This window comes from Homalodisca vitripennis, chromosome 2 (genome assembly GCF_021130785.1).
Source record: "Homalodisca vitripennis isolate AUS2020 chromosome 2, UT_GWSS_2.1, whole genome shotgun sequence".
Classification (NCBI taxonomy): Eukaryota; Metazoa; Arthropoda; class Insecta; order Hemiptera; family Cicadellidae; genus Homalodisca; species Homalodisca vitripennis.
In genome coordinates, this window is record NC_060208.1 from 35838175 (window position 1) to 35852139 (window position 13965).

The window sequence follows — 13965 nt, forward strand, 5'->3', positions numbered from 1 at the left end:
TTTGTGCTATATCCTAAATGGCTCAGCCCCATATCAAACATTGCTGAATTTGGTATAAGGCCTAGCCCACAGTATTATCACTTTTAGGACCTAATGTTTTAACATTTACTGCGATTGGTGGGATTCATAAAAAAGACAAGAAAAATTTACAAATTAGGCAAAAATTCAAACTTTACATGATCACAACACCACAATGTGAGCTGAAAGTGTAGGTCATGAGGGTGAACATTAATGGCACCAAACACATGCCTTGTATCACATAGGAATACATTTTACAGGTGGAATTGGATAAGAATATCGAAGTTATTTTGAAGTCATGTCATCAGGACATCATTGGAAGAGACACCTGAACTGATCTTGCAAGTGGCATAAAAACCGAGCAGAACCTATGTTGAGCAGATGAACATTGCATCCTTGAGTGTGTCTGCAGTGAGTGGAGTTAAAGAAATGATCACAAAGTGATTCTTCAGTGATATCTCAAATGTAGATAAGACTAGATTTGTATATACATATAATACATAGTATCTGCATCCATCCATCCATTTTTAAATGGTTTTACAGAATAAATATGGAGCATGTTGCAATCAAGTCAATAAAAACATTTGTTGTTGGAAAAAATAAGAGGCAAGAGTAAATGACACTGAACTTGCCACTGCAAGATAAGCAATAAGTGATAATGGGGAAAAAATGGTTTTGCTGCTGGAAGCAAGGTTGGCAAGGACGACATTGATATTCCAAGATGAAATGTGTAAGGAACAGCAGCAGTGTGGGGAGGGGCATGCTGACTGATAATACTGACTGATGCTACAGTTATTCAAGTGAAATCTCGGATAATGGCGAGGAAGAGGATTTTATTGTTCTTTTTGTTAACACTGATTTCAAATAAGAACTTCTCAATCTGAGGCTACTTGATCTGTTTTCATTACCTCTCCAGTTATGTCCGGTACACAGGTTTCTGATAATCACTGTTCCGATAATCAGGCTTTTACTGTAATTTAGATACTACAGCTGGACTTAGAAACAATCTTTTTTAACCAAATACTTTAATTATTGTGTTATGGGTTTCTATGTAATCTAACAACTACTTTAGGCTATATTGACCTAAGGGCCATTATAAACCTAAACACTAAATGAAAATAGATTTCTTTACCAATGTTGGGTTTTCCACCAAATACGGGTCTTCTTCTGTGTTATCATTATCTTCCAGTGGGGCATCAACCTGCATTGGCTCGACAGCATTTCCCTGGAAATAGAAATCACACTAACTGAGCTAGAATCATTAGGTTTACTAACACTTTAATACAGAAACAAAACAACACTCCTCATGTAATGCATAAAAGACTACAACTGTATGCAAAAAAAATCCAAATAGATGAGATCAAACCAAACAATTAACCTACACATAAAGACTTCAACAGTTTAATGCTGAATGAATAGCCAAATTTTATGCAGGAAAAGTTTCCTGAAAGCAAAAATAACACACAAGGAATTAATTCAAAGTCTGTAAACTGATTAAACACCCTGCTTAACACATTGACTGTGGCGGACAGTCACTGCTTCTATCCCAACTGCCATAAAGTCTGTACATGACTGGTGTCACAATGAAAAGGTGTTAACAATGTATAATATAGCTAGAAATGTATCATAGTTTAACATATTGAATGTGGAGGACAGTCGTTGCTAATATCCTGGCTGCCCGTAAAGTCTGTACATGACTGGTGTCACAATGAAAAGGTGTTAACAATGTATAATATAGCTAGAAATGTATCATAGTTTAACACATTGAATGTGGAGGACAGTTGTTGCTAATATCCCGGCTGCCCTAAAGTTGGTACATGGCTGGTATCGAACGAAGTAAAGGTGTTTCCATGTAAAAAAAATGCTCATTCAATTAATATCTTAACCTTTCCAGCGTTATTGACGCGGATCCGCGGAGGGCCACTACAAGCTCAAAACGTTATTGCCGTGGATCCGCGTTTTTGCATTCTTTATTTTCTTACTGCTATGTTAGTTGAATATTTTGCTGTTAGATGGTTCTAGTCGTCATGCGACATACAGACGGGTTGCCCTGCCTCGAATTCTGTTACAATGGGAGTGGCAGTTGCTTCTAATTGGCCAAACACTGTCTAGCGGGCGTGGCCCCGCGCCTTTCACAAAGTCATTGACGGGAGCTCCCGTCAAGGCATCTAGCCAGTTGTTAGTGAGAAGCGTCCGGTACACGCATATGTATTTCGGTTATCGCTAATTTTCTGTTGTGTCTTATTCTTTTTAAAGTAAATTATTCATATTAAATACAGCAGTTTCCAGTATTTATTTAGTGTTTTTTACCATTATTCGTGTGAATGGCCTATCCAGACGATTCGGAATTTGAAGATTTGGTAATTCTGAGCAATTACTTGGTCAACCCCAAACTTTTTAATATTTTACTACGGTCATAAGGATGTTATCACAAAGCAAGAAACATAATTCAAGCCCTGCAAGGCTGTCCTACACGTTGCCGAGCGATAAGAAGGTTCAAAGTCCACGCGATAACAGTGGCTTGCGGGAGACGCGTGGAATGTCAGTTGTGACAGCCCGCCACTAAATAAACACTCTTTGTCTACTTTTGTATTTTTCTAATTTTATTGGTTTGTAATATAGTATACGTTTATCTATAAAACTGTGTTTCATTCCCATACTTACTGAATAAATTATAAAAATATTAGTGACAACTACACTGCTATTCTACGATATTCTCAAAAGTTAAAAATTATCCTAGGTAATCCAAAAAAGGCTAAACGAATTTTATTTACCGTTAAATAACTCTATTTTGACATACAGAAACGAAAATAAATTTAACTTTACACATTGGAAATTTAAAAAAATTGTAACTTTATCAAAGATCAGGTCTAATTTTTCATGACGCTTAAAAGGTTAAAAGTATGTGGATGTTGAGTTAATAAACTATCCAGGTAATTTATATCTTTCGTTAAGAATCAGAGAAAGCAAAAAGAAATTTTAAACTAACTGCTCGAGTGGGTACTCTCTCTGAAAAAGCCACCTTATAGTGCTTCAAGGGTTCCAAATGTATGCAGTTTTATTACTTTGAAACCTCCATATCAAAAATGTATCATGCTAAACCTATATTTTACAAGGAGTATTGTATACCAATCCATTCCTTTACTAGTACGGTTTTTATTAAGGCCTGCAATATAGTAAGCAGCCACCACAATTAAATCAGAACCAAACTATCGATTAGAAAAACCTAAACTATCGTACGATATTTGAGTAATGGTCACAAGAAAAATGTCAATGTAAATGACAATGAAAAGAAAAATACCTTTATTAAAGAGGCGGAGTTAGGGTTGTTAAGCCCTCTCTACCACTCAACCTCATACTGTATACAGTAAATTTACAATAGTTTAACACACACACATGTACATGTGTTATTTGTGTCACAAAGTGCCAGACACGTTTATCCTTCAAAATGGTAAAATTAACTTAATGTTACACTGTTTTGTTTGTTACATTAAAGATACATAGCCTAGATCATTAAAATATTACTGTTTAAGATACAAAAACATCTGATCTATATACTGTAATTTGAAATACCTATAACGTAATTTTGTTTCAGTAGTTATGTGGAGGATTCGTTAATCATGAATTTCGATTGTAGTGGTGGCTGCTTATTATACATTAGAGATAAGCGGTATATAACGTATTAGTGTCAGTAACAGAGTTATTCAGTGGTAACCTAATACCAGGATTTCACTAACTGCTGGGATGAATAATTTGGCGTTCTCATAGAGTCTTTCTGCCATTAGGTTACTCAGTAACCATTAACAGCCCAGGCGATTTCGTGCAAGCAATGAGACTATGAACGTACCAGTTTTGATAACGCTTTCCTAGTATTAGGTTACTGAGAATCAAATAACATAGTGGAGTGAGCTGGATGGAGCAGGAGAGGCAGGGAACAAAGGATCAGATTATTAGATAGACCGATAAATTTATCACAATAGAAATTAACCCGTACAGATTTATTTCTGGATAAATGATAACAAACCCAACTAATTCATTTATTTACTTATTGTAAACAAACCTAACAAATCCATCATTAACTTATTTGTTCTTAGTATCATTAATTATAAAGTCTATTTTAAAATAGTCTGAATATTACATTGTAATGAGTAAATTTTTGTTTACTAAACAATAATTGGTACTTCGGTATTATCCGGAGGCCACTATGGTACTTTGGTACTATCCTGAGGCCACTATTTTTGGAAGAGTTTTCCTCATCGGGGACCACAATAATCTTCATTATATTATACTAGTACTTTCCTTGTTTCATAACATGAATAGAAAAATACTTTACGAGTATTACTTCCTGTCGCCAAATCGCCTCCAAACAGGCCAAGGCGAACGACCCTTCAAGTAGGCCTAGACGCACAAATCACTTGTCACTTTCGAATAAATAATTGTTGTTCTTTTAGTTTTTGCTTTAATTGATTGTCATGCGTTTTATTAATTATTAATTTCACTGTGAATAATTATCTTCCCCTCTGGGATTTATCTCGAACTGAAGAGGAAAGTTTTATATAGGCAGAATACATGTGGCCATCGGGAGTGATAGTGATGTATTCAACTCCATTCTCGCCGACATCGCTTCCTTTTGGGAGGCAGAATATGATAACCGTTCATCGTAATGACTTGTAAATTCCAAAATAGGTAAAATAAAGTCTATTTTTGTATATACTGTAATTTATTTTTGTCTCTGATAAAGAAGACTGACCAAAAACATTGGCCTCCAGATAATACCAAAGTACTACCACTATTTTTGCAACAGTTTTGATTACCTGGGACCTAAAAAACTACATTATTAAATAGAACTGAATTTTTTACTTACTCTGAAAATTACATGTCATTATGACGATCGTTTCTTGTTTTCTGCTTCCAAGAAGGAAGCAATGTTGGCAAGAAGTAGACCACTCTGTCTCAATCTACTTCTTGGTATTACACAATGTAAGTAAGTTTAGATTTAAAGATAAATCAGAAGGTATCATAAATATGTTACTATGTTAAATGTACCACGTTAGATAACCTTTACAAGCACTAACGTGATGTGATCTTTAATTTGGGTACTATCTCGAGGTATGTTTTTCTGTCTTCACCAAAGCCTGCACTGATGACCAGGGGCATTTCCGATCGGTACTTTCCCGATCTCAGATCACGTCCCAGATCATCCAACTTCTCCAACGTCAGATTACATTGGACAATCTGGCATGTGATCTGAGGTTGGGAAAGAACCGTAAATATATCAGACTTTGGTACTACTAGTAATATATTTAAGATAACCTAATCTAAACCTACTTATATCTCATAATAATATTCCATAGTGTAATATTTCTATTCCTAGCCTCACTGCTTGCACAAAATGAGCAATTTTCACAATAAGTCAAATAAAGCGTGTTCTTTCTGATAATGTAATTTGTTTAGGTCTCAGAACTGTTCAAAAATAGTGGGAAAAAAGGCACCACCGAATCTCGCACTGATAGCCAGGGTCATTTCTAATTCATCTTTTCCTGACTTCAAATTATGTCCTAGATTGTAGAACATCATCTGACGTCAGAGAAGTTGAACGATCTAGGCCGTGATCTGAGGTCGGGAAAATGCTGATCAGAAATGCCTCTCGCCACCTGTACATGACATTTCTGGTAAAATAAGAAAAACATCCCTCGAAATAGTACCCAAATTCAAGCTCAGATCACACAGCACTTGTAAAGGTTATATTTAACTTTTTATATTTATAATACGTACATATGTGTAGCCTAATAACAAACAGTAGAAAAGGACTTTGTAGTACCCAATGATTGTGTTGTATGGCAAAAATTTTAATTAACCCATTTATAACTTTATTAGTGTTATCAGTCTATGTTACGTTGTAGTGAGTTAAACTGTTGTATACTAACATGTTACCAAGGTAACAGTTTAGTAGAACTTAATACCTCAACACGTTATTTTGTAATAGGTTATTGACAAACAACAGTATTTTCCGTCTCTAGCGGCCATTACTCAAATATAATACACATGATTTAACTATGAATTAATTTAGAACAATAATGTCAAACTGAATTACGTTACACTTTATACTAAGTTTAAGTAGCGTAGTACAGCGCACGGCAAAACAAACAGTGCAGTTTTGAAGTGGTATTAAAGAAAATCGGTACGAGTTATGAAAATGTGGTTTATTTTGCTTGAATAAGTACATTACCCCATTTTTTCTGTTAAGATTTGAAGATCACATCAGAAAGATGGCGTCCTCCAGAAGCAATGCACTGATGTAGGCGATTTCTGAAGTTTTCCACTGCATTTTGGCACATATTGATTGGAATGGCGGTGATTTCCTCTCTAATACGGATCTTGAGTTCTTCCAAGTTGTGAGGACGATGCCGAAAAAACCTTGTCCTTGAGATAACCCCACAGGAAAAAATCGCAAATGCTCAAATCAGGTGATCTTGCAGGCCACCGCAGGTCACCCCTCAGAGACACGAGACGCGCAGGAAACATCTGCTGCAATTTCGTCCTTGAAACATGTGCTGTGTGGGCCGTAGCCCCATCTTGTTGGAACCAAATATCCTCAAGATGTTGTTCTTCAACCAAACTGATTCAATTCTGGCTCAAAAAAATCTTGCAGCATCGAAACGTAACGCTGAGCAGTCACGGTTGTTGTAAGCCCATCCTCCTCAAAGAAGTAGGGTCCAATAACACCAAATTTGGAAATCGCACACCATACAGTCACTTTCGGGGAATGGAGAGGTCGCTCATTAACTTGTTGTGGGTTTCTGTCCGACCAATAACGGAAATTCTGTTTATTAACTGAACCTGACAGGTGGAAATGGGCTTCATCACTACTGAAGAAGGTTGACCTTGGTGGGATACGTTCTAAAATTTCTTGAGCGCAATTCACGCGGTGTTGAAAGTCTGGAGGCATTAACTTCTGAACCAACATAATTTTATAGGGGTGGAAGAATAAATCTTTGTGTAAAATCCTCCTAACAGAGCGATCAGACATGTTTAACGCAGTTGCGTGTTTTCGGGCAGAGCATGTTGGTGATTGTTCAACAGCTGCCCTCACTACTGCGACGTTTTCGGGAGTTCTCGCTGTTTTCGGTCTTCCCATACCTTTAGGCCTTTGTGTTGAACCAGTTTCTTCCAACGCACGAACCCAACTTGCAATAACATTGCGATGTGGAAGGGGATCATTACGCGGAATGTTAAAGTGCACTCGGAACGCTCGTTGAGTCGTGATGTAAGAACGGCCACTTTCAAAAAACGTGTGAACGGCAAAGTGGCCGTTCCACGCGATGCTCTCCGCTCCAAACCATTGCTACGACTGAAAACGGGGTGAGTGACCGAATGCAGTGAGCCCCCTCCCCGGCTCCTACCCCCACCACAGCGGATGTAGAAGCCCATCACAACTGCACTGTTTGTTTTGCCGCACCCTGTAGTTATCCTATAATTACTTAACAGGGTAAACATGTCTGACAGCATTTAAATTGTTCTAATGGCGATTAAATGTTATTGATCATTCAAGTGTTGGAGGTTATAATACAGCAGCAATATTTTGTAAAATAAAAACTTTGGGAAGACTTTAATAAGCTGCCTACACCCGCTATTCGATAAACAGTAAAACCTCAATATAACGAACCTCAAGGGACCGGACAGAAAATTCGTTATATCGAGTATTTTGTTATGATGAGGTTCGTTGTTATGTTGAGGTTAGGTTAGGTACAATTTCACTACATCGAGGTTCACAGACCATCGGCTCGGTTGTGTTAAAACGTTGTGAAATCGTATGCTGTACTGTATTTAAATAGTGTGTAAAACGAAATAAAAATGCATTTAATTTGGAACATTTTTTTTGTTTCAATTAAGAATACAGTATGTAAAACAGAAAAACTGTAATACAGTAGCTATGTACTTTGAAAACACATTAAAAGAAAGATGAAAGCAAATACGACCTGAACAAAACAAAAATCTTACGCTAAATATGGTAAAAAATACAGTAAAATAAAATACAGTACTCGTACTGTACAGTATTACTAAACTCAAAATTACGAATTGTTAAAGGTTAAATGACCTAATCTACATGTTGTGTTTCAATGGCATCATTATTGATGGTGTTTTCGCCCTGTTTGTTAGAGAAAAAGTCAGTAATAGTACTCTGCTTACGTGATGTGACATTGATAATATCCAATGAGCAATGCAATTCAGTTATAGAATTGCCACACTTTCATTCAAACCACCCTTTTTAAGAAAAAAAACACTTTAGAACACCAATGGCCTCTCGAGCCTCTTTTGAATTCGGGTCGGGGATTACACAATCTGGTTCATCGTCATCGTCGGCATCCACATTTTCGTCCAGAACAGAGGTCACAGAAGAAATTATGTCAGCGCCCGTCAACTCCCCACACACAGCAACGTCGTCATCAAAAGTAACAAAGTCTTCAAACTCTGCATCCTTCTCTAGCTCTAATGCTGCTTTGACTGTTTCCCAACCCTCCGCAGTGTCGATTTTTTGTGTAGGAGGCTGATCTGAATTGTCCTCCTGAGTTGTGACAGTGAATCTACTCTTCTTGAAACAATTAAAAATTGTAGTTTCTGTAACTTTACTCCACGCTCTTGTGATCATCCACATGGTGTCCAAGACATTGATATTTGTAGGTAAACAGCTTTCCGTGTCTGTAAGAAACTGTTGTACGACCTTTCTTTCTATAATTTACTTTAAAACTTTGGATAATGCTCTGGTCAAGCGGTTGCAGTTTAGAGGTTGTGTTTGGAGGAAGATAATCGACCTTAATGTTACTCAGCATAGGAATGTCTCCATGAGCCGTGCAGTTATCAATGAAGATGAGAATTTTCTTCTTTTTCTTATTCATATCTTTGTTAACACTTTGAAGCCATGCACTGAAAGCGTCACAATTCATCCAAGCCTTTGTATTTGCCATGTAGTCTGTAGGAAGTTCATTCACGTTTTTAAAACAACGTGGTTTTTTTTGCTTTTCCAATTACTAAAGGCTTTAATTTATGAGTCCCTGTGCAGTTTGCTCCAAGCATAACTATTAAACGATGTTTACTATTTTTTCCACCATGGCATTTATCACCCTTAAATGACACAATGTTTTGTCAGATAAACATTTGAAAACCAATCCAGTTTCATCTGCGTTATAGATGTTTTCTGGTTCATATTCCTCGGTTAGCTCGGGAAGTTTATCTTTCCACTCAGTACAAACACCATCACCGACTTTTACACTTTCACCGCACACTTTTCAAAAAATAAGTTCATTTCGTTTTCCAAAGTTTTGCAACCATCCATTACTAGCTCGGAAGTTCTCGTGACCCAGTTTAAAAGCAAACTGTTGGGCTTTTTCTCAAAGTATAGGTCCACTTATTGCATTATTTTTGTCTCGGCACTGCTTCAACCATTAAAGCACACACTCCTCTAAGTCCTTCAGCTCACACAACTTAACCTTTCTGATTTTAGAACACAGTACACTTCCATCATCGAACTTCTCTTTCATTTTTAAATTGTAGCTAAAGTGCTGGGCGGAATGCCAAATTCTTTCGCGATGTCCAATTTTTTTTCGTCGTATTGTCTTTACCGCATTTGATAATTTTTCATTTACACTCTATGCTTATAGCTCGCCGTTTCTTTTTGTTATTGGCGTCCATCGTCACTAAACTACTGTAACGTAATTCCGAAGCACCGCACAATCCAAACTTTCCACGACAACTGAATAAACTCGTCTAGCAATTCAGACCAGAGTGGCTGTGACGGTAATTCTAAGCAATATATGGGTCAACCTCGATTTTTCTCATATTACAATATAATGTTCCAATAGTCAATTAGAAAAGGAAATGACTAGAATTTCTTGCCGGAAAGCAGTTATAGGGAGCAGGCAACCGCCAGACGGTCATATACTGCTTAGAATTACCTATTGGTGATCAGGGGCACTGACGTGATCTGGGCTTCAAATTTTGAACTACTCGAGTTAATTTTTTTCTAAAAGAGCAAGCAGCGCGAAGCGCTGCGCAGCGGGCAGGCATCGTGCGTGATCCTTTTTTTTATTAAATATTACTGATAAATTGTTATTACATATTACAATATAATGTAGGTAATGTAAAACAATTTTAAACACATAATTACATGCCGGAAAGCAAAGTAAAACCAACCAAAAACCAACAACTAACCTTAATAGTCGTCAACGTCGGAGTTGGAGTCTGGCTCAATGGGTTGTTGTTCACAGCGGTCACCGTACGCTGTGACACCGTTGTAGACATGTGAAATTGCCCGAAAGATGTTGTGTACTCTAGTTTTATAATCTGAATATTTTCTTTTAAACATAAACTCAGCTAAATGTCCAACAAGATGATGTTTTCTGTTGCCGTACCTTGGGATATTGCCTCTAACTTCCCGCCACAAACGTTCTATGGTTTGGGTGTGTGCGCCGGTATCGGGATCAATGAAATTGTAACTGTGGTTAACAGTAAGATGTTGGTAATTGTTATATTGTAAACAATTATAGCTTTTCCAACAATCACTGATTACTGTTGTTCCCGGCAACACTCATTATGGGGCATGGTCACCTTAAGAAGCATCTACACAGGGTTGGCATCTTTCAGGAGGATCCGCTCTGTGGAAGGTGTAATGAGCAGGAGGAGACTGCTGAGCACCTGCTCTTTGATTGCCCTGCAATAGCAAGAGAGCGGTATCCATCTTTGGTAGCTTGAACAGGGGTGGTGAGTTTTCCCAGGAGGACTTGATAGGTTGTTTTCGGTGGCTGAAGTTGTAGACTGGTAGGCCTCATGGTGTTTCCGGGGTGCGCAAAAGGCCCTTGAGGCTTAAGTACATGGCAGTAGGCCGCCCAAAAAAAAAAAAAAAAAACTTACTTTTGTATTATAGGTAACAACGTTTCTTGGCCACGTGTTGGTACAGGAACAAAAAAACAACGTTTTGTTTCACGCTCAATACCAGCGAAAACCCAATTTCCTTCAATAATACGGCCGCGATTAAATTTACGTTTACCGATTTTTGTCTCGTCAATCTCTACTGTTTTGCCCACCCCTCCAATAGGTTCTGATTTTTCAACTAGAATAATCACACAAACTTCTCTGAGATAGCTACTCCAATCTACTACAGCAACATGAGACAGGTCGAGTTCATGTCTTAGCAGGTCATGTCGTGGTGGTTTTAATAACACCCAATAAGCCACAAATTGGCACATTGTTTGCGTTGTGAGATTATGGTTTTTGAAAAAAAAGTTAATTTATACTGAGACACATACTTTTTGCACTGGACTTTCACTTTCTTCCGGTTACGATCAGTCTTTTCTATCCTGTTCCAACATCGAAACACGTGATCCGTTTCATTTAAGGTCATTTGACCCCCGCAACTCGGACATGTTTTATTACGTGGTAAAACTCTGTGGTCGTACAAAAAATTTCTTAAAGTTACACTATCCTCAGAACAAACTATAAATGACGCTAACGTAAACTCGCACAAATTACACAAAAAAGGATTAACATCCGAACGGCTGCACATCACGATAGCAACTGATTAGGACCGGCCGCCAGTGACTGATAACCCCGAGATAACGCTGCGCGGACTGAAATTAATTCAGTATATACCCAGATCACGCACAATGCCTGCCCTGCTGCGCAGCGCTTCGCACTGCTTGCTCTTTTGGAAAAAAAATTAACTCGAGTAGTTCCAAATTTGAAGCCCAGATCATGTCAGTGCCCCTGATCACTAATATAGGTAATTCTAAGCAATATATGACCGTCTGGCGGTTGCCTGCTCCCTATAACTGCTTTCCAGCAAGAAATTCTAGTCATTTCCTTTTCTAATTGACTATTGGAACATTATATTGTAATATGAGAAAAATCGAGGTTGACCCATATATTGCTTAGAATTAACTTACCACTGTGACTAAGCTTTCATGTCAAGACACGATTTTTTTTGTTTGTTGTCTTTTGTTGCCATTGTGACGTTTGTTTACGTTCATTATAACAAGGTGCAGTTATGGAAAATTCGTTATACAGAGGTGAATTTCGCTACGAGAGGTTCTATCAACGAAAAATTCACTATACCGAGGGTGATTTATTTTTTCCAGGATTACTAAAAATTCGTTACATCGAGGTTGTGAGTATACTTTATTTGTTATGTAGAGGTGAAATTTGCATTGATTGTTATGGAGACTTCTAGGGGATTAAAAAAAATTCGTTATATCAAGGAATTTGTTATATTGAGGTTTCACTGTATTATCCAACTTCGATGTATGTAAAAATCGTACACAATAAAGTTATAATCAATTACTGTAACAAGAAGAATCTCTTACATTACAATAAATAAAAATTTAACACTAACATTACAAAACAACAAAACTAACTATGGCCTAGACTTAGATATCAAAGAAACCTTACAATATTTATAACTTGCCCAGCTTGATATCAATAAGTAACCGCTTTTGTGAAATGGAGGAAAGAATTCTCTCCATGGGTTACCAGGAGCCAAACCCTCATGTTGAAGCCACTTAAACAAATCTCATAACTTGTGAGAAATATCTCACATATATTCCTCATATTTATCACCATTTTCAAAGACTCAAAATATTGATTTACTTTTTGATGTTTACATTAAAATTACTAGGGCCTATAACTCATAAGTTGAAATCATATACTAAGTTAAATTGTAATATCGAGTTATTCCGTCGGATAAAAATATTGAAACATTCGATAAAAACAACCAAATAACGACTGTTGGCCGCTTATTAAAGTCTACCCAGTCTCAAAATATTAGTTTCTTCTTGTTATTTATTGTTTACATTAAAATTATATAATTAATAAGTTGAAATCATATGATAAGTTAAATGAATTGTAATATCTAGGCTAATTATCCTTCAGATAAAAACAACCAAACCATCGATAGTTGATTTCATTATCAATTATTATACTGCAGCCAAAGTATTTTGGGTCTAAATTAGAGAGATTAAGGAATTCCTTATATTGAGGACTCCCTGATGAGAGAATTTTTCTTATTAGGTCTTTCAAAGTACTTTGGTCTAAGTTAGATAGATTAAGGAATTCCCTACATTGAGAACTCCCTGATGAGAGAAATTTTCTTATTAGGTCTTTCCCCACTTTTATTTCCTGAACATATATACTTAACAAATTGTTATCCTTAACAATATTTAAGTAGTTTCCATTAAAAAATTAACAAATGATGTAAAGTTGGGCTTATGCTAAAAACCTTTACCAAAGGACTGTCCATTCTGTACTCTTGCTTTCTGAAGTCCTATAGCCTGATAAATACCAAAATACTAGGTTAGAAGGCATTGTGGTTGTATTAGCCTAAATGTTTTTAGAATATCTCACCTGTTGATACATCCTTACAGGGAGCTGCAAAGTAGGTAATGGCATACCTTCACTTCTGAATTCTAAATTATGTATCTACTTATCACAAAATCCAAAATATCACCAACAAAAACAAATCCGGTCCAAAACTTCCTCAACTCCTCAAGCAAAATCAAACGCCAAACTACAACCATCAACCAACACCAACCATCCAATGAGAATGTCAGAATAAATTCACCGACCACCAAAGATGAACAAATTTTACACTTGGGAAAAATATCAAGAACATAAAGGAAAAAAGTGTCAGCTGATTTATAAGATTATTTTAGGCATAGAACGTGCAAACAACCGATATAAGCAACATAACGTGCGTGATGTTATCGATTAGTTTTTTTTTTTTCGATATATAACGAGTACAAAGTGCAGGCCTATGACTGTTTGCCTAGATTTGAAACCTACTGTTCTTAAATACAGCCTGTTAGTACAGAGGGACTTGAACTAAACATTTTGATAAATCATATCGATCCGTTCCGTGGCATTGTAGTATATAAGAACACATTTAATACCTTAGATTTG

The 13965-nt window shown here is 36.8% G+C and overlaps 1 protein-coding gene across 1 annotated transcript in view; it reads right to left on the minus strand.

Moving 5' to 3' along the window:
* Nucleotides 1-13615, minus strand: part of LOC124353803 (COP9 signalosome complex subunit 1) — a 33865-nt gene extending 20250 nt beyond the window's left edge. Inside the window, exons 1-2 of the mRNA XM_046803801.1 lie at nt 13411-13615; nt 1151-1243 (exon numbers count right to left, since the gene is read on the minus strand). Of these exons, the coding sequence (XP_046659757.1) occupies nt 1151-1243; nt 13411-13455 (138 nt within the window). The 5' untranslated portion in view covers nt 13456-13615. The remainder of the gene's footprint in view (nt 1-1150; nt 1244-13410) is intronic.
* Between the last annotated feature and the right edge of the window lie 350 nt (nt 13616-13965).